This window comes from Danio rerio, chromosome 15 (genome assembly GCF_049306965.1).
Source record: "Danio rerio strain Tuebingen ecotype United States chromosome 15, GRCz12tu, whole genome shotgun sequence".
Classification (NCBI taxonomy): Eukaryota; Metazoa; Chordata; class Actinopteri; order Cypriniformes; family Danionidae; genus Danio; species Danio rerio.
This window is the reverse complement of record NC_133190.1, coordinates 9,645,001-9,670,000: the sequence shown is the minus strand read 5'-3', so window position 1 is coordinate 9,670,000 and position 25,000 is coordinate 9,645,001. Positions and strand designations below refer to the sequence as shown.

The 25,000-nt window shown below is 35.0% G+C and overlaps 1 protein-coding gene across 4 annotated transcripts in view; it reads left to right on the top strand.

The window, feature by feature from the left end:
- The window catches only part of npas1 (neuronal PAS domain protein 1), a 91,869-nt gene that overhangs the window by 16,569 nt on the left and 50,300 nt on the right, over nucleotides 1-25,000 (top strand). For all 4 annotated transcript variants that reach the window (XM_073923083.1, XM_068213562.2, XM_073923084.1 and 1 more), the window contains 2 exon segments: nucleotides 7,119-7,294; nucleotides 15,597-15,835. In XM_073923083.1, coding sequence (XP_073779184.1) covers nucleotides 7,200-7,294; nucleotides 15,597-15,835 — 334 coding nt within the window. In that variant the 5' untranslated portion in view covers nucleotides 7,119-7,199.

Here is a 25,000-nt window from a genome sequence, read left to right as displayed (position 1 = left end):
TCACACAGAAGTTTCTATGAACCAAACAGCGTTCTTTTGGTACGCATGCCAGTTTTTTGTGCCAACATGAACCTGTGTGTAATCTGAATGGGAAGCTTCTTTTGGGCCTCCATCTAAACTCATAATTGAATGGATTTCTGTTGAAAGTACTGGAGAAACTTTAAGAGACAAAGTAAATGCAATTTTTCTTTAAGAGTTCTAAATGAATTTGTATGTTAATGATCAGGGGTGCGTTTCCCAAACAACGTCGTAACTCGTGGCTGAACTATCATGATGCATTGTTTGGGAAAAGAACTATGTTCTGACGAGTGTTACCCAAAACCTGAAGTTTCTCTGTCGCAGGTCCATTGTTTGAACAACGTTAGTTAGAACGTAAAACGGCCATAATGATGCTCTAAATAGGGTGGTATAAACTTCTTTAGAGAAGAACCTCATCATTTCTTTGTGCAAATTATATTATTTGTTAATATTGCAAACAATATTAGTTTTTGTAAAAACATGCACTCGTTTTTCATATTCATTGAAATATATCTAAATGGCAGATATAGGGTCTGTTTCCTAAACAAATATTATTGAGAACATTACATATTCTATTCTAAAACATAAAATCACTTACAAAAGCTAACACTATTCTAATATCATATATAAATCATATAAATAAATAAATTAATTAATAATGAGGCTATTCATTAAGAAATTATTTGTTTTATTTATTATTGATTAGGAAATGAAAAAAAACATACTTTAATGATAATGTTAATAATATTAATAATAATAATGATGATTTTAATGAATTATTTTATTATTATTATTATTTTGATTATTATTAAGGATATTGTTTTTTTTTGTTTTTTTTTTATTACTTTTACAATTTGACACATGCAAACCACTGCAGAAATGTCCTAACCAACAGGTCATGTTAAATACAGTAGAGATGCTTAATAAATAAACTATTATAAAGTAAAAGCATTAACGTATGCTATTTTTTGTTTCTGTTTTCACAAGCTTTGGAGACGTAACATAAATTCCACTTTTAAATAATAGGTCACAAATAACTTTCGTCATGAGCCATGGCTGTGTTCAAAATATAGCAATGTTTTCAAAGTGCACTGCAAAGGGAGCACAATTGTAAACATGAAATCACTAAAACTGAACTGGAAAAAAAACTTTAAAAGCAAATTACACCTACGAGTGATGACTTTAATGCTTTTTAAAAAAAAATATTCCAAGTTTAAATGTTAGAATGTTCTAAATGAATAGGGTATGGGGGGAAACGAAAACACGCCAGAACAGTTTCATCAGACGAGGATGACATGTGTTTGACTTGGGTATCATGCAAATCTGAGCACATCTGAAGACATCATTGCCACTAAAAATAGTGTGTAGAAAAAAAAAAATATCCTAATACATTCAAGCTAATTTCAGAATTAAGCACAAAATTAATCATAAAATTTTGAATTAATCATTCATTTATTTTATTTTCGGCTTAGTCCCTTTAATAATCTGGGGTCACCACAGCGGAATGAACCACCAAATTATCCAGCATATGTTTTACGCAGCGGATGCCCTTCCAGCCGCAACCCATCACTGGGAAACATCCACACACACACTCATTCACACACATTCACAACGGAAACAATAAAGCCTACCCAATTCACCTATAGCACATGTCTTTAGACTGTGGGGGAAACCGGAGCACCTGGAGGATACCCACATGAACATGCAAACTCCACACAGAAACGCCAACTGACCCAGCTGAGGCTCGAACCAGCAACCTCTTTGCTGTGAGGTGAATGTGCTACCTACTGCGTCAAGGCGTCACCCAAATTTTAAATAAAAAAAAAAACATACAGTGGCATTTTCTTGGAAAAGATACCTCCATTAAAAAAAAAACATGCAATGTGTATTTGTATATTTAGAGAATATTTAGGGTTAGTTAAATGTTATTAGAGTACACTGTAAAAAAACTGTAGTTTTACGATTTTACCCTAGCTGTGGTGCCAGAAAAAAAACTTAAAATAATGGCAATTAATTTACAGAAATTTACTTTAAAAAAACAGAGGTTGAATTACAGAAACTTACCAGAAATTTAAATGTCAGGAAATTTCTGTAACTTAATGTCATTTTACAGTTAATTTCTGTTATTTCACAGCCATTATTTAACGTTTTTTTCCCCCATACCCCAGCTGCCAGAAATAAATTGTAAAATTGCAGAATTTTTTACAGTGTAACACTGGGAGTGACAGAGACAACTGAGTTAGGATACACGTGCAGGTTTATTGGAGTAGTCAGGCAAGCAAAGGTCAACACAGGTGCAAACATATGTATAAAGGCAGTCCAGAATCGTAGTATAAACACAGGCGAGAGGTCGTAAAGCAGGCGGCAAATGGAGACAAAAAGGCAAGCAAGGCTAGGGTCAAGACGTAGGAAACCAAGACTAAGATAACCCGTTGTTATGTCACTATACACATGAACAAGACTCGGCAAAGAAAGTGAGTGTGTGTGCTGCTTAAATATTGTGTGTAATCAGTCTTTGACAATCCTCAGGTGGTGCGAGTGTAATCAGTCAGAATGAGGAAGCGTGTGTGAGTGTGTGTGGGCGGGGTGCATGTATGAAAATGTAGTCCAGAAATGGCGGAATTGTAGTCCATAAGTTGTTGTGAGTGAGACCCAGCGACCATATATTTCCCAGAGGTGGGTTGCGGCAGGAAGGGCATCCGCTGTGTAAAAGCTTGCTGGATAAGTTGGCGGTTCATTCCGCTGTGGCGACCCCAGATTAATAAAAGGACTAAGCCGACAAGAAAATGAATGAATGAATATATATATATATATTTTTTTTTTTTTTTTTTTTACATTATTGAAGCCATATCAGTAACTATTAATATTTATAATTTAGAACTTATTGATCAGCAAATGTCTCCATGTGCTGTGTTACATTTGTAATTTGTCTTTACATTTAGATGTAAATGAAATTTTTCAGACCACTAATTTCTCATTAGCATAACACACGTTAATAAGAGGTCTCATATGTGACTTTTCTTTCCAATGGACAGAAGAAGCGATGCTCTCTACAGCTCATGGTTAAGCTGTTGATGATGATTTTAGTGTAGTCTTTGGCTCACCTTAAATGAACATAGCTTAATACACGTTCATGTAGTGTCAGAGGTGGCCTCAACCCATATGATGAATCTGCTGATGTTGTGTTATGGGTGTATGTGTGTGTGTGCCAGGTCAGGTCAAAGGGGTAGTGTAGGACTGTGGCGTAAAGCCAGTCTGACTGTGTTGTGATTTACCCAGAGCTGGCCAGCGGGCATCTCCTGCCTGTGGGTACAGCATCACGCTGCTCGAGGGCAAGCTGGCCCTTTAAATGTCATAGAGATGAGTCCAGGACGAACAAACTGTGGCCAGACTGCCCTGAAAACTCATGGATTTGGTGTATGTGTGTGTGTTTGTGTTATTCTCTGTACAGCTCATTGGGATTTAAAGAGAGAAAGTTGTTACACAGTATTTTGTAATATTAATAAGTAACAATGTATATCCAAACATGAATGCTTGTGGTCACTGACACTTGATTGTTTCACTTGTATTTCTGAGTGATTCATGAGTTATTCAAAATAGTGATACATAATAGTGTATACAGCTAAAGTCAGAATGATTAGCCTCCTTTGAATTTTGTTTTCTTTTTTAAAATATTTCCCAAATGATTATTAACAGAGCAAGGCAATTTTCACAGTATGTCTGATAATGTTTTGTCCTCTGGAGAAAATCTTATTTGTTTTATTTTGGCTAGAATAAAAGCAGTTTTGGATTTTTTAAAAGCCATTTTAGGTGAAATTATTAGCCCCTTTAAGCTATATATTTTTTCGATATAGTCCACAGAACAAACCATCGTTATACAATGATTGCCTAATTACTCTAACCTGCCTAGTTACTCTAATTAACCTAGTTAAGCCTTTAAATGTCATTTTAAGCTGTATGGAAGTGTCTTGAAAATTACCTAGTCAAATATGATTTACTGTCATCATGGCAAATATTAAATAAATCAGTTATTAGAAATAAGTTATTATAACTATCATGTTTAGAAATGTGTTGAAAACAATCTTCTCTCCGTTAAACAGAAATTGGGGAAAAATAAACAAGGAGGCTAATAATTCAGGGAAGCTAATAATTCTGACTTCAACTGCACATAATAGGTAAGAATTGATTCACTAATTAAGTCATTAAATTATTCAACAGATTCGTTGAAAACACTGATTTATTCTGAAAAAAAAAGTTGACTCTGTGATTGAATTATTGAATCATTTCATACAAACTGACAGGTAAAAAAACTGATTCAGGAATGAATTTGAATGAGTTGAGAGTCTGCTTAAGTCACTGAATAGTTCCTTCAGAAATTAAAAAGTCGATTGTCTTCAGTGAGTTATTGAATCATTCACGGAGTCACCTGATAATTTAGCCTATTTATTAAACATTAATTCAATATAAAAATGATTAATTATCTGGTAAAGCGAATAATTTACCAGATTTATTCAAAACCCTGATTTATTCAGAAAAAAAAATTGTGAATCCCTGAATCATTCATTGAACTGATTCATTAAAAAAATGATTCAGGAAGAAAGATGTTGGTAGTCTTTAATTAAATAATTGAATAATTAAAAACTTATAAATAATCAAAACTGATTATCTTTGGTTTACAGAAGAAACCATTGTTTTATTGTTATTACTCATTTTTATATACTGTCACTTTCTTTATTTTTTATTCTGAATCTGAACAATTATATTGTCTTTAACTGTATTTATGTACAGTAGTCAGATATTCGTTTGGTTGCATTGTTAATTCCTCTGGTTTATTGAATAGATCAATTAATTCAACTGATTCATTTAAAAATGATGGTTTATTTAAGAATAAATAACTCGACTATCCTTTATACCCAAGATATTAAGTCAATCATTCAATTGATTCATTCAAAAGTACTGATTTATTCAGAAGCAAAACAATATAAAAGTGAACCATGAATCAGTATTTTTTTCTGGTTTAATAGATCACTGTAGGGCTGGGAAATATGGCCAAAAAATCATATCTCGGTATTATTAGGAGGAATGGCGGTATACACTATATATCCAGTATTTCCATAAGTGGTTACTTGAGAGTTGAAGTTTTAATAAAACTTCATTAAACAAGTTTTGAGCAAAATATAATTAAAACACAAGGGTTTCTCTCCCTGTTATTATCACCATTATGATTATCATTCTTATATTGTTATTTATTAATAGAGTAGCTAACGGCGAGATATTAAAATAGAAAAAGAAATGTTTGGTAGACAAATGCATGTTTTTTATTTTACTTTTTAAAAAATTTTAATCGTTTAAGCCACCAACCGTTTGTACACTAGGCACACACAAATCAAATCACATCCTCCAGTTAAGGGGCTAAAATACATAAATCAATTAAACAGAATAAATGAATAAATACATTGAATAGAATTTAATCGAAATTGAAGTCAATATGTAACAACAGACCAAAAGGCAGAGCTAAATGTGTTATAACGTAAATGGAAAGAAGAGACTGTCATGTAATAAATACTGAAATTATAAACAGTGAATTTGAGGTGGTTTCACTTTCATAATGCGTTATAAATTCATCCCATTTTGGCGTTTTTAGTTTTTTTAAACACATTTAGGTGCTGCTTGTTAATTTGAAAAGGCTTCTATGTTCATTCTTGCTGTCAATTGTGGAAGAAATAATCAATGAAAGGTTTCTAATAGTAATTTCTAATAGTAATTTTTAATGAACATGTACGCGACGGAGAGTCAGATTTGTCTGGGGAGTCAGATTTTGATACAACTCTGGCACTGCAGTGGAGTGGAGCTCGAGTGCTACCTGGAGTGGTCTGTTTCGCGCAGAACCCTAGATCACAGATTGCTTTTTTTAAGAATAAGCTTCTTGACTACCTTTATGCCTGAGGCATTACATCAATCATTAAATTGATTCATTCAAAAGCACTGATTTGTTCAGAAGCAAAACAAGATAAGAGTGAACCATTGAATCAGTATCACTTGTGTATTTAAGACTGAGCACATGGCTTATGAGTAGGCCATTGAATTAATCAACAAATTAATTCAAAATGTTTCTATATTTAGAAACAAAACAAGCAGGCGGTCATCATTTATTATTCTATATATATATATATATATATATATATATATATATATATATATATATATATATATATATATATATATATATATATATATATATATATATATATATATATATATATATATATAACCTGCTGTCTATTATTATTAATGTTAGTTACCAAATCATTCATCTGATTTATTCAAAATACTGAATCATTAGAGAATGAATTGACTCTCGTAGTCATTACAATTTTTTAATCAACAATTTTTTCCAAAATGCTGATTTATGTAAAAAAAAAAAAAAAAAGAAATTGACTTTGTGAAATAATGATTCAGGATTGAATCAGCCACGAGTCTTAAAGTCACAGTATCATTTAAAAACTGATTCATTTAGAAATAAAATAAGTTGATAGTCTTCAGCGAGCTATTAAATAATTTATTCATCATATTTTTAAAAATCTAAATGTACATTTATTACAAAATGGAGATGATGACCTTTCTAATGAATAGGTCAATGAATGATTCAGTAAGTTAATAATTATCCACTGACTTAAATAAGTTAATTAGTAACACTGCTTTGAATTCATTTGAAACATTTTTATTTTTTTGAAAGTAACTGCTAACATTATGTCTCTGTAATCTGTTATAATTTACATGTTAACATTTAATTTAAACTATAAACTGGATTGAAGCATATTAAAAACACACTCCTAAATTGGCTAAAAAATCTAAACATTGAGTTCTGTTGAACCAACTGACCAATTTTAATGCTCAAATTACAATAAAAAACACTTTCGGTTCTCTGTAAATTAAATTTATCATTTTGAATTTGATTAGATTTTTTTTGTATGCGTGTGACCACACAGCAGCCATCCAGATAAGCAACTGTATAGTAACATGTCAAAAAGAAGTGACACATTCACATAATTGTAGTTCACATCAACATAAATACATCTGTTTCTTGTGTTGTGTTTCAGCTCTTCTCTTAGGGGTCTCGGACTGACATAGCCTCGGCCAATCACTGCCTGAGTTAGAGGTGGCGGCCCATCGGGGTCGTGATGGCGGCCATGCCGTTCGTCAGCGAGGGCAAGTGTGTGTCCGTCGAGTGGGACTTTCTTCAGGGGCTTCTCGCCAAACCACCCACCTTACCCTGGTAAATAAAAAACATTTGAATATTTTTTTTTTTTGAGGCTGTTTACCTTTTTAATACCTAAATACAAATCAAAAGTGTACTTTTTCACATTTACTCACTCAAGATCTGTGCCTTAGTTTTTTTTTTTTTTTTTTTTTGAGGTTTTTATTACAGAAATCTTTTACAATTTCTACTCTAGAATTAAAGTTATTTTATAAACTGGGGGCTCGTCCGGGATGTGAACCTGGAACATTCTTTAAACTCTTGCTTGGGATGCAAGAAGTCCCAGTTTCAAATCCCAGACGAGCCCCCAAATGTTACAATTACTCTGAATCTAGCTATTGCAGAAAATTGTACAAATATTTGTGGCTGGGTCAGGAGTAAAAGCCTCCAAAAATCAACCCCCAAATTTAATGTAATTTTAACTAGTAAAATTATGTACAAATAAAAATACTTTATAAACTGGGGGCTTGTCCAGGGTGTGAACCTGGAACATTTATATTTTTTGAAAAAATAATTAGATTTTGAATTATTTCAAGGGTTTGAATTCTTGCTTCAGGTGCAAAAAATCCCTGTTCAAATCCCGGACGAGCCCCCAATTGTCACAACTACTATAAATCTAGGGATGGGAGTCAGGAGCTAAAACCTCCAAAAATCAACCTCGGGATTTAAAGTAATTGTAATAAGTACAATTATATACATTTTCCCCCAATATCTGCACTTTTACTTGAGTCTTTGAAGACTTTTTATGCCCCTGCACTAAGATAACAACTCGATTTTTCCTGCAAGCTTTGGTTTTCGTCAGGGCTCTGTGTAAGCCTATGGTTTGGATCCATTAGCGGCAGATTAAGTAAGTTTTAGTAGAATTATTAATGTCTGCTCAGCTGTGGAGGATATAAAACTAAGCAGAATCAATGGCACTGTATTGATTGAAGCCTCCAGGGTCGTCTCAGTACAACCATGAGATGTTCGTGGAGACTTTTTTCTTTACTTGGTACGGTGCTGTTTACACACTGAGGATCTCACAGGAGCAAAACACTGATACACTGATTTACTGTGACTCATACATTATAGAAATGTAGACCAGGGGTTCCCAGATATTTTGTTCTGATGATTTAACCCTTAATTGTAAAATTTCTAGACCTCAGATTTAAACTGAATGTGTTAGTTATTCTATAACATATTCACATACTGGAGGCAGTGTTTTTGTGATTATTATTACAATAGATGAACAGTTTTTTTTTTTTAATATCTTGTTTTGTATTTGCTGTTTTCACATTAATTTTAATTACAGCTTTACAATTTAGAGCTTAGTTACATTTTCATTAGGTTTTACTGAGCTTTTGGTCATACTTTATATTAAGTGGCCTTAACTAATATGTACTTACACAGGAATTAATAGTTTGCACTTGTTGTATAAAGTCATGTATTTACTGTGTACTTATGCTTGATTAAATACATTTATGTAATTACATCTGTAATTACCCTTTGTAATAACATTTGTAAATACACTGTTGATTATCCCTTACACCTTCATCCACCCTTAAACGTACCCATACCACCAAACCTGTCCATAACCCAACCTCTATCCCAACTCAAAAGCACCACAAGTGTTCTCAAATACATTATAACACAGTAAGTACATTGTTTTTATTTTTTTGATGTAAGTACATAGTAGTTAAGGACACCTAATATAAAGTGGGACCGAGCTTTTTATTTATTTTTTATTACAGTATTTTATTAAAGCATTTTTTAATTTAAGTATTTTTAAGTATTTTAGTTAAATTAAATTAAAAATAAATTAGATTGATTTTCTGTAAAATAGCTTAAATATACTTTATATATGGTAAATAATTTTTGGTTTTACTGCATTAGTTCATTGTAAGTGCAATAGTTTTACTGCATTAGATCATTTCACTGCATTAGTTCATTGTAAGTTCAATTTCACTATACAAATAAAGGTCTGATTTGAAAAACCTATCTGGTTCACTGGCAATAAATGGAGTAATTTAAGTAAATGAAGAAATATTCTTTGTTAGTGTTTTATTTTGACTTTGTAACAAAGATATTGAGTTAATATTGAAAAAATGGTTTGATATTTGCATGTTCATAGTATACTCGTAATATAAAATATATATATTTGTGTTCCTATATTACTTTTATATATGGACTACTGTTAAAATGTCTTAAACCTGTGTGTTATTTTTTACGAGGCTACTTTTTAAATACTTCAATACAATTTAAAGGTTTATTATATATATATATATATATATATATATATATATATATATATATATATATATATATATATATATATATATATATATATGTGTGTGTGTGTGTGTGTGTGTGTGTGTGTGTGTGTGTGTGTGTGTGTGTGTTTTGTATGTTTTGTCCCATGATTGTTTTTTTTTCCAGCAAAAAGCCCCAGTTGTTAGAATTAGTTGCTATATATTTTTGAAGTTTATATTATAGACATATTTTACAATTTTCTACAACGCTTAGATTTAAGGTAATTATATAAACTGGGGGCTCGTCCGGGAGGAGAACCTGAAACATACTTGTTTTTTTTAAAGAAAAATTTGACTTTTAATTATTTTAGGAATTTGAACTCTTGCCTTGGGGTGCATTAAGTCCCAGTTTCAAATCCCGGACGAGCCCCCAAATGATGCAATTACTCTAAATCTTGGAATTGGAGAATCTGACTGGGTCAGAAATGAAAACCTCCATAAATCAACCCTTAGATTTTATTTTACATTGGCTACAACTTATGATTATTAGCTTTAGGTTAATATTATTAACTCACAACTGCCTTTTAGTTCATCTTAAAAAGACTAACACAAACACACACATATAAAGGTCATAAACTATCGTTAAACCACTGAAGCACAAAGCTTTGCTGATTTACACACTCTGTCTGTTAAAGTGCAACACAGTTCTGTCTAAACAAATAAATTAGTCCCTTTTCAATTTAGGGGGAACTGACTCTTTTGTGCATGCTTTTTGGCAGTTCCCTTTCATTCCATGGGTCCCCCTCTTCACACACACACACACACACACACACATTTTCTGTGTGCCGTCCCTCCCTCCTGTGCATCTGCAGGATGAATGAGAATCAATGTCACCGACACAGAAAGAGAGCGAGAAAGAGAGAGAGGAGCGTTCGGCTCCGTCTTCCAGCGCAGTCACAAATTGTAGAGCGCCCGTGACAACATAATTCCTCCACTCAGGCCCCATTGAGAGCGAGTCGATATCCAATCACAGCGACTGCTACCTGGACCGGCCTTCGCCACCAGCCCTCCCTCCATTGATCCCTCAATCAGGACCGGGACTCACCACCCAGGAGGGAGCCTGGGAACCAAACGCAGCCATTGGACTTGGGCTAGATTCTGGTGCTGGATTCATCAGCCCCCCTGCTGGCCACGCTGAAGCTGATCAGAGGTCAGACATCACAGATGCCTGGAAAACCGCTGATGGAGTCGGAAAAGATCCAGACAAACACCTTGTCTCTTAATGTCGATCTCCAGTGAGGGTTATGCGGCAAAACAGCAAAAAAAAAACTTTAAAATTCAGCTATGCGTTCTATAAAACATGGTACGATAGTGGATGATTAACTTGTGTTCCCATATTTTGTTCATGAAAATGATCATTTCAAATTTCAACTTGAATTTCTAGACTACTTTTTAATGATGTTCCCATGACTTCTGGATTCATGCTTTAGTAACTTTTTTCATTTTGACACAAGCTCATTCAGATCTTGCTGCATCCAATCAACAACTGAACTCAATGTCAATGAGTACATTTACAAGGGCACCAAAAATCTCATTTTAAAAATACAATGAAGACAATACTCTGATTAAGAGTCTACCATGTTGTTATTATTCTAGTCCCAATAGTAAAAATAAATAACTTTTTTATATTATATGGAAAATTCTTTAGCCACAAACAGTTTTTTTTAATATTCTTCCTCATTTTCCCATTTTTTTAATTGAAATTGATTCCTTGCTTAAAGCTTTACGTTTATCGGACAACAAATTCTGCAAGTTAATAAAAACTTATGAAAATATCATACTTCCAGTAAGTTAGTCTTTAATGCATTCTGTGTTTTTTATTTAATTTAATTTTGTACTTCCCCTTTCTTTTTTTTTTGTTCTCTTTTTTCTCTTCTTATTACTTATTGTTACTTATTGTTCTTATCACTTTGTAACTGCATGTACAGGGTGGGCCATTTATATGGATACACCTTAATAAACTTATTGAGAATTTATTGACAAGAAAAAAACAGCGGTGTGCTTGGTTTTAATGTAACTTTATTCTTTCATGAGTTATTTACAAGCCCCCTCACATATATTAATGTGCCACAAACAGGACGTAAATATTACCTACCATTCCCATTTTATTAAGGTGTATCCATATAAATGACTCACCCTGTAGTTGTGTTCCAATCTCCTACAGATTACTTCCTCATTTATATTGTACATTTCTTCTTTTCTAAATAAAAGTAAATTAAAAAAAAGTCTACCATGTAAATAGCGATTTTTGATAAATTAAGATCATAACCGACCTAAGTGAAGTTTCACAAACTAAAGCTGCAGTCACACTGGGCTTTTCTCCCCATAGACTTCTATTCATACACACATGAATGCGTCAGACTGGAAATGCAGGGTCATGCATCAAGTTTCGCAGGTTGCTGAGGTGCAAAGTTCAAGCTTGGTAAACTTTGACCTGCGTGAGACCAATCGAGGATCAAAACATGACATCTCTGGACAGAAATTTAAAACATGGAGCAATCCCTCGCTTTTTTAAATGTTTAATAATCTTATTTAATCCAACCCCTTTTCGCAGCGCTGCATGACAGAATATCGCAAGCTCAAACTCTAGTGTGACTGCAGCTTAATTTCGAGAGGAGCATGTGATATGACTGACTACAGCTGATCCTTATCGCTAATCATTAGCTAGCCTATCAGATCATTCCAAAACTACTATAAATATCCTACCTAAACTTCATAATATATCTTTATTTTTGGATTCCCCCTGGGGATCTCCCGGGACAGCATGCCAAACCTGCTATCATAATTGAGCATAATCAAAGTGTGAACTCTTGAAACAGAAATCGGATTAAGACATGCCAATATTAGTCGCATAATTAAAGTGCGGTACAGACATGTAAATACCGCAATCAAAGTACCGTCATGTAGGATTTTCGCTTTTTGCAACACATTGACTAAACTGAGTTAATCTTAAACTCTGAAAACTGAACTACACTGTTTCAATTTACTATGATCTTCTATGTGAAGCTGTTTTGACACAATCTAAATTGTAAAAGTGCTACGCAAATAAGGATGAAATGAATTAAATTGCTGATTGCTGCTGATTATCATTTGTTTGAATCTGGGAGTCTCTATGCATTTGCGGGAGACACCCGGAACTTCTGGGCACTACGGGTGTCAAAATTGTTTCTTTGGTGCACCGCAATGCAGATAGGAACAATTCAATATTGGTTCAGTAATAGATCATAACCAGTTATTAGATACTGAGGTCATTTATCTCCTATGTGCGATGTCGCAGTAGAATACTATAGCGAAGGAGGCGAGTAAATAAAACACTCGGTCACACTTTACAATAAAGTTCATTAGTTAATGTTAATTAATGCTTTTACTAACATGAACAAACAATGAACAATACATCTACCACTGTATTTGTTCATGTTAGTTAACGTTAGTTAATGCAAATACAGTAGTTCATTGTTAGTTCATGTTAACTCATAGTGCATTAACTAATATTAACAAGCATGGACTTGTTATGACTTGGATGGTAATAATGCATTAGTAAATGTTCAATTATGATTAATAAATGCTGTACATGTGTTCTTCATGATTAGTTCATGTTAGTAAATGCATTAACCTTATTGTAAAGTGTTACCAAACAGTCCTACTACTTAAAATAAGACAATTATGCACAGTTTAACTGCTTGCGAGTTTGCTGGAAAGTCTTTCACTGACACTGAAGAAGGCACAGCACACGAGCCGCTATTTCACTTCTACACTCTCTGAAATAAAGGTATGCAAGCTGTCATTGGGGTGGTACCTTTTCAGAAGGTACATGTTTGTACATAAAGGGTTCTTATTGGTACCTCAAAAGTATTAGTACTTAGAAAATTTTAAAGGAACACTTCTTAGCTCACTTTTTAGCTATTAATATGTACTCTTGAGGTATTAATATGGAGCTTTTAGATGCAAATTTGTACATTTTGAAAAGGTAACATCTGAGTGACAGCTCGCGTGTCTTTGTTTCTGAGAGTGTTGGGAGAAATGCTGTAAATCAGTCTCTCTCTCTCTCTCCGTTTCTCACTTTGGAAATTTGACCCACTAGCATGTTCGTGAGGTAACTTTTCCTCTCCTCTGGGTTGTTAAAGCGATACTTGTGAAACTAGACGCGAGCGTACCTGTGGTGTGAGTTCACCATTGTGTCTAGTATTGATTACCTGTGATAACCGCGAATTATGCGCACATAAACTGTAACTTTCATTTATAAAGCCAATTGCAGCCCTTTCTGTTGATCGGGGTCTTAGTGTAAAGCCTGATTTATACTTCTGTGTCAAGTGACCGGCGTAACCCACGGCGCATGCAACACACGTGGCTGTGCATTTATACTCCTGCGCGCTGTCTCTGTCGGTCTGCATTAACACTTCCGAAACGCTAGTTGGCAGTGAGGTGTAAATGTTCCTCTGTGTCGAGTTTCTTTGCTGCTTTTTTGCTTTTCCTGAACACTTCCGGGATGTACAAGTGGCTCAAACTCGCTTATTTTGAGGCAGGAACCGGCGGACATGCAGCAACTTTAACTATGAGGTAAACACAAAACAAAAATTTCCATCCGGAGCTCCTTCACGGGACTCCACACTTGTAAACAATCGCTCGCACCATTCGCGCGGCTCTCGGTCCCGCCCAGACTCGTCAGCGCTACCAAGCCGACCAATCACAGAGCTTACGCTGAGTGTCGTTGCGACGTGTAGTTACATTTTTTGAGAGGTGCACGTCAGTGACGGCCACGGCGAAGGGCTATGCGTCAGCGCCGTAGCATACGCCGGCGTTTGACGCAGAAGTATAAATCAGCCTTAAGACCTCGCTTGACAGTGCTCAAAAAGCAAGCGGGGTAATATTTACATTTTTGTTTTGTTTGATACATTAAAAAAGAGTGTTTTCTTTGAGCAGGTCAAATTAAAGGTTCAGTTCATATATCTGACTGTTTGCAATAAAGGAAAAAATGTATTACAAATAATATATAAATATAAATATATTTATACATGTTATCAAAAAATTTTTTTCTTGTGTTGTGAAGAAAAATCGAATTACTTATGGAAAGCATCATCGATGCACTGTGATGCACCGAGATATTGAATTGAACCGAACCAATAGCATGATAATCGTAACGAACCGAACCGCAAGACTAGTGTAGGTTCACATGCATACTGGGTACCAAAAATATCCTCAGAACACATCTGAAGTGTGTCTTAAGTGGGTTAGTTGTAATGTTACGAAGCTATGAGAATGCTTTTGTGCACACAAAAAAAAATTATTAATTCCTTTTCTTTTCGGCTTAGTCCCTTTATTAATCAGGGGTTGCCACAGCGGAATGAACCGGCCAACTTATCTAGCATATGTTTTATGCAGCAGATGCACTTCCAGCTGCAACCCATACATCCACTCACATACAGTACACTACGGTCAATTTTAGCATACACAGTTCACCTATGCCATGTCTTTTAAACTGTAGGAGACACCGGAGCACCCGGAGGAAACCCACACGATCACGGGAGAACATGCAAACTCCACACAGAAATGCCTGTCCCAACCGAGGCACGGACGAGCAAACCTACTTGCTGTTAGGCGAACGTGCTACCCACTGTGCCACTGTTTCGCCACAAATAAATTTATTCACAATTTTTTTCTCTTCAATGTCAGTTCAGGGTGCATTTTCACAAGAGCGCAATGAACTAATGCATGCATAAAAAGTTTAAATAAAGCACAGACTCATCCATGGAACATGTCAATATGCAATTTAACATAATCCATATGTTTGTGTGGCATTAAATACATTTGTGGTCAACTGGAGATAATGAATCTGGTTAGATTTCAGATATGAGATTCTTACTCATCTCTGTTCACATCAACAACCAAACTGCATAGTTTTTGTAACAAACAGTAACTCCTCATTAAGCAGCGCTAGCTCTCCTTGACCCACCTGTACATTACCATTGTCTAATCTCTCTTCCTTTAATTAATGATCATTAATTAAACAGCCTCCCTTGTCTGATTTCCCCCAGCTTGCAGAACTTGAGGAAGGAGAAGTCCCGCAATGCAGCTCGTTCTCGGCGAGGCAAAGAGAACTTTGAGTTCTTCGAGCTGGCCAAGATGCTCCCCCTCCCTGGGGCAATAACCAGCCAGCTGGACAAGGCCTCCATAATCCGCCTCACCATCAGCTACCTGCACATGAGACACTTCGCCAGCCAGGGAGACCCGCCCTGGAGCCCCCTAATGGAAGGAGAGAACAACTGCAGCAAGGGTGAGACTTAACACAGAGAGAAGTCGATTTTACTAAGTGCAACATGTCCCTGAATCCCCTTTGTAGATCCTGGAGCAACATCCAATAAACAAGTCAGATTTGTGGGACAAATTTACAGCTGATGCTTAATTTAGATCAGTTGTGTCAAGCTCAGCCCTGCATAGTTTAGTTCCAATCCTGCTTAAACACCCTAACCTGGAGGTTTAAAATAAGCCTGGAGTACTAAATTAGCTTGATCAAATGTGCAGACCTGTGCCCTCCAGAAACTAAGTTGTGTGATGTAGACTTAGGCTGCGTTCAAAATTGCCTCCTACTCAGTGGGTTCTGCATTTCAATTTTACTTGATGGTTGGGAAATACATCCTATACAGTATGAATTACAGCAGGAATAAAACACGGAGGTACTACATCTGCCATTTTATCATGATTACGTGACCTACCCGTAGCATGTATCAAATTCGCATTTCAAAATTAGCGCACGATATAGTATGGAGGTACGCGATTGTGGACGCAGCCTTACAGAACAGGGTTTGGTGCTTCTACATCATTGTTGTTCAACTTGCCTCCGATTTTATGAATAATTTAGAGTAAGTATTTAGGTGTAGGGATTATATTTGGATTTGGGGGGTTTTCACACAGCAGTGTTCTGGAATCAACAAAATATTAAACTCTATACACTCAATACACGTACTGTACAGGACATGTATGACTGGAGTTACATACTATACTACCTTTTGTATGATAGACAAAAACTGCACTAAATTGAAAATAAAACCATATATTTAATATGCAGAGATATTCAACATTATATAGGGTTCAAAGTAGGTCTTAAAAGGTCTTTAAAAGGTCTGTATCCTTCAGGAAATGTTCATTGCCACATTTCATTCATTCATTTTCTTTTTAGCTTACTCCATTTATTAATCTGGGGTTGAAGCAGTGGAATGAACCACAAACTTATCCAGCATATGTTTTACGCAGCAGATACCCTTCCAGCTGCAACCCATCACTGGGAAACCTCCATACACACTCACACACTACAAACAAGTTTCAGTTTATCCAATTTTAGGTCAGTCTTTGGACTGTGGGGGAAAATGGAGCACCTGGGGGAAACCCACACGAACACAGGGAGAACATGCAAACTCCATACAGAAATGCCAACTGACCCAGCCGAGGCTCGAACCAGCGACCTTCTTGTTGTGAGGCGACATCGCTACCTACTGCACCACCGTTGCCTAATCATTGCCACACTTAAGTGATCAAATCATATTATTGTACTTTTTGTATTTTCTATCTAGTTTAAGTAATGATTGATTTTTGCAATTCTGACACTGAAATTTGGAATTTCAGAACTCTAAATCATTTAATGATTTAAATTACCAAAAAATTTAAAATTCTGTGAAATGAAAAAATATTGCAAAAACAGACTTAAATTTATTTCATTATATATTTTTTTATCAAACAGTTTTATTTAATTACATTTTTTTCAAATAATTTTTTTTTATTGTGTGGTTAATTAATTAATTACATTTTTTTGTGTGTGGTTTTTGCAACCCTGCAACCAAACTTTAGGACATTCAAATTTAAAAAGAAATTCTAGAAATAACATATGAATTGACAATTAAATAACGCATTAATTAAAAAAAAAAACATATAACATCACAAATACATGGTTAGCACTGTTACCTCACAGCATGAAGGTCGCTAGTTCGAGTCCTGGCTGGGCCAGTTGGCTGGGCCTGTGTGGAGCTTGCATGTTCTCCTTGTGTTGGCGTGGGTTTCCTCCGGGTGCTCCAAAGACATGAAGGTGAATTGAATAAACTAAGCTATCTATAGTGTAAATGAGTGTGTATGGGTGTTTCCCAGTACTGGGTTGCAGCTGGATGAGCATAAAACATAAGCTGGAATAGTTGGCGGTTCATTCTGCTGTGTCGACCTCGGAAATAGAGACTAAGCTGAAATAAAATAAATTATTTAATGAATGAATAAATCGAATGCGTGTGCCCACAACTAATCTGTCATTTATTGAGCAGTTTGTTAAACATTATGAAAATAATTATAAAATGATACATTAATTAAAGAAAAAATATTTGTAGTTCTTTTATTTCAGTATTACTACCTAAAAACATTTTCACGTCCATAACGCACTGGCCTAATTGTCAACATTCATCCAAGGCAGATTTATCCAAGGTTCTCATCCACAGCACCAATCCTGACGTTGATTTGTATTTGAGGTGCCATTAACAGAGGAGATGGCTTTGAGTGAACCGCAGCGAAAGTCAATTCTAACACGACAGTGGCGTCCTGTCGATGAATACAAATGCGTTATTAATTTAAATTATGAATTTAAATGGAATAGGCTATTATTGTCTTATAGGTCGCTCGTGTGCGTCGCTTGGGATACTCTCACATCGAAAATTGCCAGCGAAGAGAGAGCGAATGCTTACGCACACGTACACACACACATAGAGACAGAAAAGTAATTGAGATTGCGCCACAGGAGTAATCACTCGCAGTCATGCGGAGTTAAACACGGCTCATCTGAAATAATGCATTTGCTAGTTCACTAGTTGCAGCATACAGACTGTATACAGGAGCAAAATACACGGTAAAAACCCTCATCACGGTACATATTCCTTTCATATGCTTCTTTTCAGAATGAGGGGGGGCTCTGCCATTTGAGTTTAATTCGAGAGCAGGGTCATTTGGCTTCTCAAAAAAACGCTCCGTCATTCATTACGTCCTCTGATTGGTTCATCTCAATTGTGAAGTGAACAATAGATCTAACAGCCAATTAGCCGCTGTCTGTGTGGAAGCGAAGGGGGACGAACAAAAGAGCCTGAGTCCTCGCTCAAGCTTGTTAACAAGTGGCCAGACCGAGGAAGTGTGTTTCTGAGAGATGGTCCTTTTGTAGGAAGCCTGCGAGCCTCATTATACCTGCCGCATCAAAGCCATTCAGTCCTGTTCAAATACCTGGGCGAATGTCTCTTTTCCTGCTCGCTGTTTTTATCTCTTCTTTTTGTGTGTGTGTGTGAGTGTGTGTGTTTCAAAGCCTGGTGAGGTGCCTTGTTTTGCTGTCCGCTGGGATTTCAGTCAGTGGAGCTGTTTAGACATGTGGCAGCACCAGCTTCCATCTAAATGTAGTCACTTGCACTTTGTTCACGTTTAAATGTGCATGATTTAAGGATGAAGAATTGCATATTGGTGTCTGCATCTATATAGCACTGAAAGCATTTAAAAGTCTATGTGAAATGTTAGTAGCTGAGACTTTTATTTCAGTATGTTGATGCACTTTTAACTGAAGTGGAATATTGAGTAGGGGGCGGGGCTTTCTTTTTGTGCATCATACACTCATAGCAAACTAGTGGTAAGAGGGGCGCGGTTAAGAATATTGTGGCGGAAGTAGCTGAAAGTGACTCTAAACGCAGAAGCAAATAGTCAGACGTTGATTGAAGATTACAAAAATTAAAATAAAGTGATTGATTAATTTGCATAGATTATTGTTCACCTAAAGAATAAATACTTTCATTCATTAAGTTTCCTTTGGCTTAGTTACTTTATTCATCAGGGGTCGCCATAGCAGAATGAACTGCCAACTTGTCCAACCTTCTAGCTGCAACTCAGTACTGGGAAACATCCACTACGGCCAATAATGTTTATTCAATTCACCTATAGTGCATGTTTTTGGACCGTGGGGAAACCAGAGCACCTGGAGGAAACCCAACACCAACACAGAGAGAACATACCAACTCCACACAGAAATACCAACCGGCGGGACTCAAATCAGCAACCTTCTTGCTGTAAGGTGACAGTGCTAACCACTGAGCCACTGTGTCGCCCCCAGAATACCAACGTGAGCTAGCAGAATAAACATTGTAAATTTTGATTTAAAGATAAAGCATGCATAGAAGGCTTATTAAAGTATCTTTGTTATGTTTTAGATACATTTTTGGAAAATAAATAAAAGAAAAAAGTCAAAGTCAAAATATTCCATTTTTATTAATTGTGAAAAAATAAATATATATATATATATATATATATATATATATATATATATATATATATATATATATATATATATATACACACACACACACACACACACACACACACACACACACAYATATATATATATATATATATATATATATATATATATATATATATGTGTGTGTGTGTGTGTGTGTGTGTGTATATATTTTTATTTTTTAATTGTGAAAAATATATAGTGACAGAAATATATTCTGACGTGTGCTATCTTCTATACTTTGACATTCACTTGTTTAATGCTATACTTTATAGCTACTCTATTAGCAACAATGTTCAAATTTAAAATATATAAAGCATAGCCTTGCCAGTCTAACAACATGATAACTTCCAACTCTAGAGTACAGAGCATTTGTTTAGCAACGTATTAGCATTATTTTTTATTTTATTCTTAATCTATTGTTTGATGTTAACTTTAAGCTAACAGTGGTATACTTTATATGTTAGAGTTTAACATTAGCATTGGATAACAAGGTTTTTTTTTTCTAAAGATTGATGTTAGCTTGTTCCAAAGCTTGCAAATTACATCTCTGTACTTTGTGCTTTAGAGTGTGGTGTTATTGCTAAGCTAATGTCATACTCTATAGTTAAGTGACACGTTAAGCTAACAATGCTATATCATATGTTCCAAATTCTGATGTTAAAGTTTTTCTAAGCTTTTATACTCAATTTAATGTTAACATGTTATGCTAATGCTATATACACTGATAGCACATGTACAGCTATTTAATATCTTAAAACTATCTATTAAACTTTGTCTGTTAAAAAGTCCCCTGATATACTGTATGTCTGTTAGATGTTTAAAACAGTTTGTTAAACGTAACCATTTAAAGACATTTGTACATGGCAAATGCTTTTGAGACCAATCCCTCTTCAAAAAAATTTGTTCTGGAAATTTGTGTGCTATCTAGGGAATATAGACAATACTTTAGTGTTTGACATTAGCATGTTGCTATCAATGCTTTACTCTAGAGTATGAAGTTCTTGCTGAGCTAAAAGTACTATATAGTCTGACATTGCTAAGAAAATAATTTTATACCCTTCAGTGCTAAAATTAAGCTGCTAACATATATGCTAACAAAAGCCATCTATACATTAGCTTTTTGTATTATTATTTTCTTTACTGTGTTGTACTCTGTATTCAAGTTTTGACATTACTATGGGCTACAAAGCTAACACTAATGTTAACATGTTGCTAAGCTGACAAAATAGGGTTGAGGCAATTAAAAGTTAGCATATTATAAAACAAAAATGCTAAAGTCTGTACTATTTAAACATATTGCTAAGCTAACTGCTCTCTAGAGTTTTATCATGTTGCTTAACAAACAGTATAATAGCTACAGTTAAGGTTAGTAGTTAAGTTAACATTATAAAATTAACAATGCAACAATCTAGTCTAGAATTTGATCATGTTGCTAAGCTAACTGTCCTCTAGTGTTTGAAATTAGCATGTTGGTAAGCTGACATCTAGGGTTAGAAGATAAGTTAACATATTACAAAACTAACATTGCTACACTCTGTGTTGTAATTCGATCATATTGCTAAGCTAACTGTTCTCTAGAGTTTGACATTAGCACGTTGCTAATCTAGCAGAGCTATTTTCAAAAATCTATAGCTTAACGTTAAAAATCTGATAGCTAAGAATTAAAAACAAGGCAAATTTGCCTGTTTATAGTGTCGAATAAATTCTGGGTCTGTTTAGATTAAATTATCGCACATGTGTCGAGAGATCCTGTGATGCTGAAATGCTGTCTAGGTAGGCAGTTCAGCAGATTTTGGAACAGAGCTGATGTTTCTCACACTCTCACTCACAATCAGGAGCATAGTATAACAGGACAGAAAAGAAAAAGCACACAAAGGCTAGGAGAAATTATCTATGTGATTTGTAATTAGAGAAATTAACTATATAACGAGGAGAGCGTAATTACAAGGGTTGTCTAATTGCTATTATTACTGAGGGGAAACAACTCTGCTACAATTAGATGTGTGTGTTTGTGTAGCAGATAAACATGCCTGTGAAGAAGTGAACAGTGTACATGTGTGTGTGTGTGTGTGTGTGTGTGTGTGTGTGTGTGTGTGTGTGTGTGTGTGTGTGTAGCACCTGTTTGCTGATGAATGTAGGCTTGAAATGGCGGCTCTATAAAAAAGAAAAGAAAGCTACAGTACAGATCAGAGTCTCACATCCTGATCTTCACACTTGAGAAAATCTATAACAGATTGCTGTAGTTTTATCATGCATTAACCCACACTTAGGAACTAAAGCTCTGTTTTAGAAGAATTAATGATGTTGGAAACCACTTGCGCTAAAGTCAACTTATCTTTGGTGTAAAGGTCATTTTTTAAAAACCCACACTTATATAATCACAAGAAGAACAAGAGGAAGAAAACGGATGCGCAGTGCAGTGTTGTTCTAAGCATTAAACTACTAGAAACTTTTGTTTGTTAAAGCTGATATGAAGTATTATTAGTAGTAAAACTTCTGCATTTGTCCTTCATAACATAAGTATTTAAATGCATTGCCATGATGGTACATTAACATGTAACTCTCCTGAATGCCTTTCACAGATATAGCTTCATATGAGTATTTCACATATATAATCAGTGCTTACATTTCAGTTATTGCTACATAATCAGTCATTCTTCAGCATAGCCTTCTCATAGTGTTGCTCCTGTGCAGGCCTCTGCAGGCTGCTCATCTTACACACAGACATGCCACAGTGTCTGTTGTTCACAAGCTGGCCTGTGCTGCACACACTCTTAGATAATACTTTTAGAAAATAAAAATCTTCTTCAATATCTGGCAGTTCGTACCTTTTCTTGGAATTCTGAGTTTACATCTCACAAATCTAAGGTGTTTTTTGTGCTGCTTAGTTTACCCCCTTAGAATAGTAGTTTCTAGTTTGTCTTTATATATAAACAGTATTTATTTATTTATTTATTTATTTATTTATTTATTTGTTATTTTCAGACTTCTAAAATGACAGTGTCATCCTGAAATTATAAATGTACATCTTGGAACTCTATCCATTTGCATTAACAATATACATCCCCCAAAATTGTCTTCAAATTCTTTCTGAAATATACATTTCAAGCTTAATATACTGTATATAGTTTAAATATCACAAATCAAGACATTATTCTTGGGATTTTTAGCATAAATCTGCCTTTCCCAACATCCACTGACAATTCCAACATTTATTTTATTTAGAATTTTAAGTATGCATCTCACAAATCTGAGGTTTTCGCCCTTCAAAATTTCTAGTTTGCCTTTATAAACTATTTTATATTTATTTATATTTATTTATTATTTTCTTCTTACTCTAAATTCTCTTAATTAAGGCTTCTAAATTTACAGAGTTTCATCCTGAAATTAAAAATGTACATATTAGAACTCAATACATTTGCATCCACAATTCAGACTTTTTTTGAAGTTTTGTGGGTCCACATCCCCAATTTTGACTTCTCTGAATTTATATTTGAAATTATTTCTGAAATTTAAATGTTGTTTAAAATTTAGAGTTAATATATCACAAATCTAGACACTATTCTCAGAATTTTAAGACTAAATATTGAAATTCTGAGTTTACATCTCACAATTTTTCTCGCGACAAGTTTTCAAAGATGCAGACTTTTTCCTCAATGAAGTGGCAAATTTTTTTTCCAGTGAATGCTGCTGTTTGACCCGTTCCGAAACGGCACTGTGACTGCGGGCTGGACTGGGCTCAGGTCAGTGTGTGACGGTGGGTTCGAGCAGCGGGGGAGGGGGAGGCTGTGCTCCCTGGCTTTTGTCTGCTTCCCACGTCTCAAAACCAGGACTGAAAAATGAATAGACAGAGGAAAATCAATTGCGTGACCTTCACACGGGGCGAGAGAGTGAAAGAGGGAGGAAAGAGAGACGGGGAGGGCGAGTAATGGAGGGACGATGAGGGACAAGAGCGAAAGTAAAATGGCTTTGACTCAAAAAAAAAGTGATATTTTATCTGTCTTTATGCACGTGTTGTGTGAGTGTGTGTGCGCACGGAGGAGTGTGTAGTTGTGCAGGCTCTGCCGGGGAATGACGGTCTTTATGGATAATGGGGTGATTAAACCTTTTATGTCCGACCGTCAGACCTATGGCCCTTAAAAGGATACATGCACATATATTATAGCCCGCAGCGAGCGTGGAACAGCAGATCAAGACCAAAACAAGCGGCTGCAGCTTTTGTACAGTTTGGTATTCGTGGCATTTGAAGTCAAGCGTCTCTATTAATGTTATTAATGTGCTTGTTTTTAGGGTTGGTGATTTAATCATCATGCAGCAGGCGGAGGATAATGTGTAACATTAATTGTGACAAGAATAAATATATAAATATATATATATATATATTTAATCATTCTTGTTTATTTAATGTTGATATAATTGAAAGACAAAATTTGTGAAATCTTTGTTAATTGTCAAATGTTTACCTTGGGATTTTTTTTTATTAGTAATTTCCTAATATCTGTTCTTGGGGTAAAATGTTTTTTTTTTCTTTAAGTTTTGTTGCAATAAAAGCAGTTTTAAAATATTTAAATTACTAAATTTTATATTTTTAGCCCCTTTAAGAATCACTTGTTTTGAATCACCACAGAACAAACTGTTGTCCAGTCACTCTTCTGATTAACATAGTTAAACCTTCACATTGAACTGAATGCTCTAAATCTATCTTGAAAAAATAAATTTAAAATGATGGCAAAGACAACAGAAATTAGTTATTATATATTAGTTAATATTACATATTAAAACTGTTATGTTTAAAAATGTGTTGAGATGCGGTTCTCCATTCAACAGCACTTAGAAAATATTAAATATAACTATATTGGGAATTTAGTTGGGAAATATTATATGTAATTATATTCATTCATTCATTTTCTATTAAGCTTAGTCCCTTCAATAATCATGGGTCGCCACAGTGGAATGAACCACCAACTTGTCCAGCACATGTTTTACACAGCGGATGCCCTTCCAGCTGCAACCCATCACTGTGAAACACCTATACACACTCATACCAACCATCTTGCTGTGAGGCGATTACCCACTGCACCACTGCGTCACCACAGTGCTCAGTGGTTAGCACTGTCGCCTCAGTGACAGAAGCAAGAA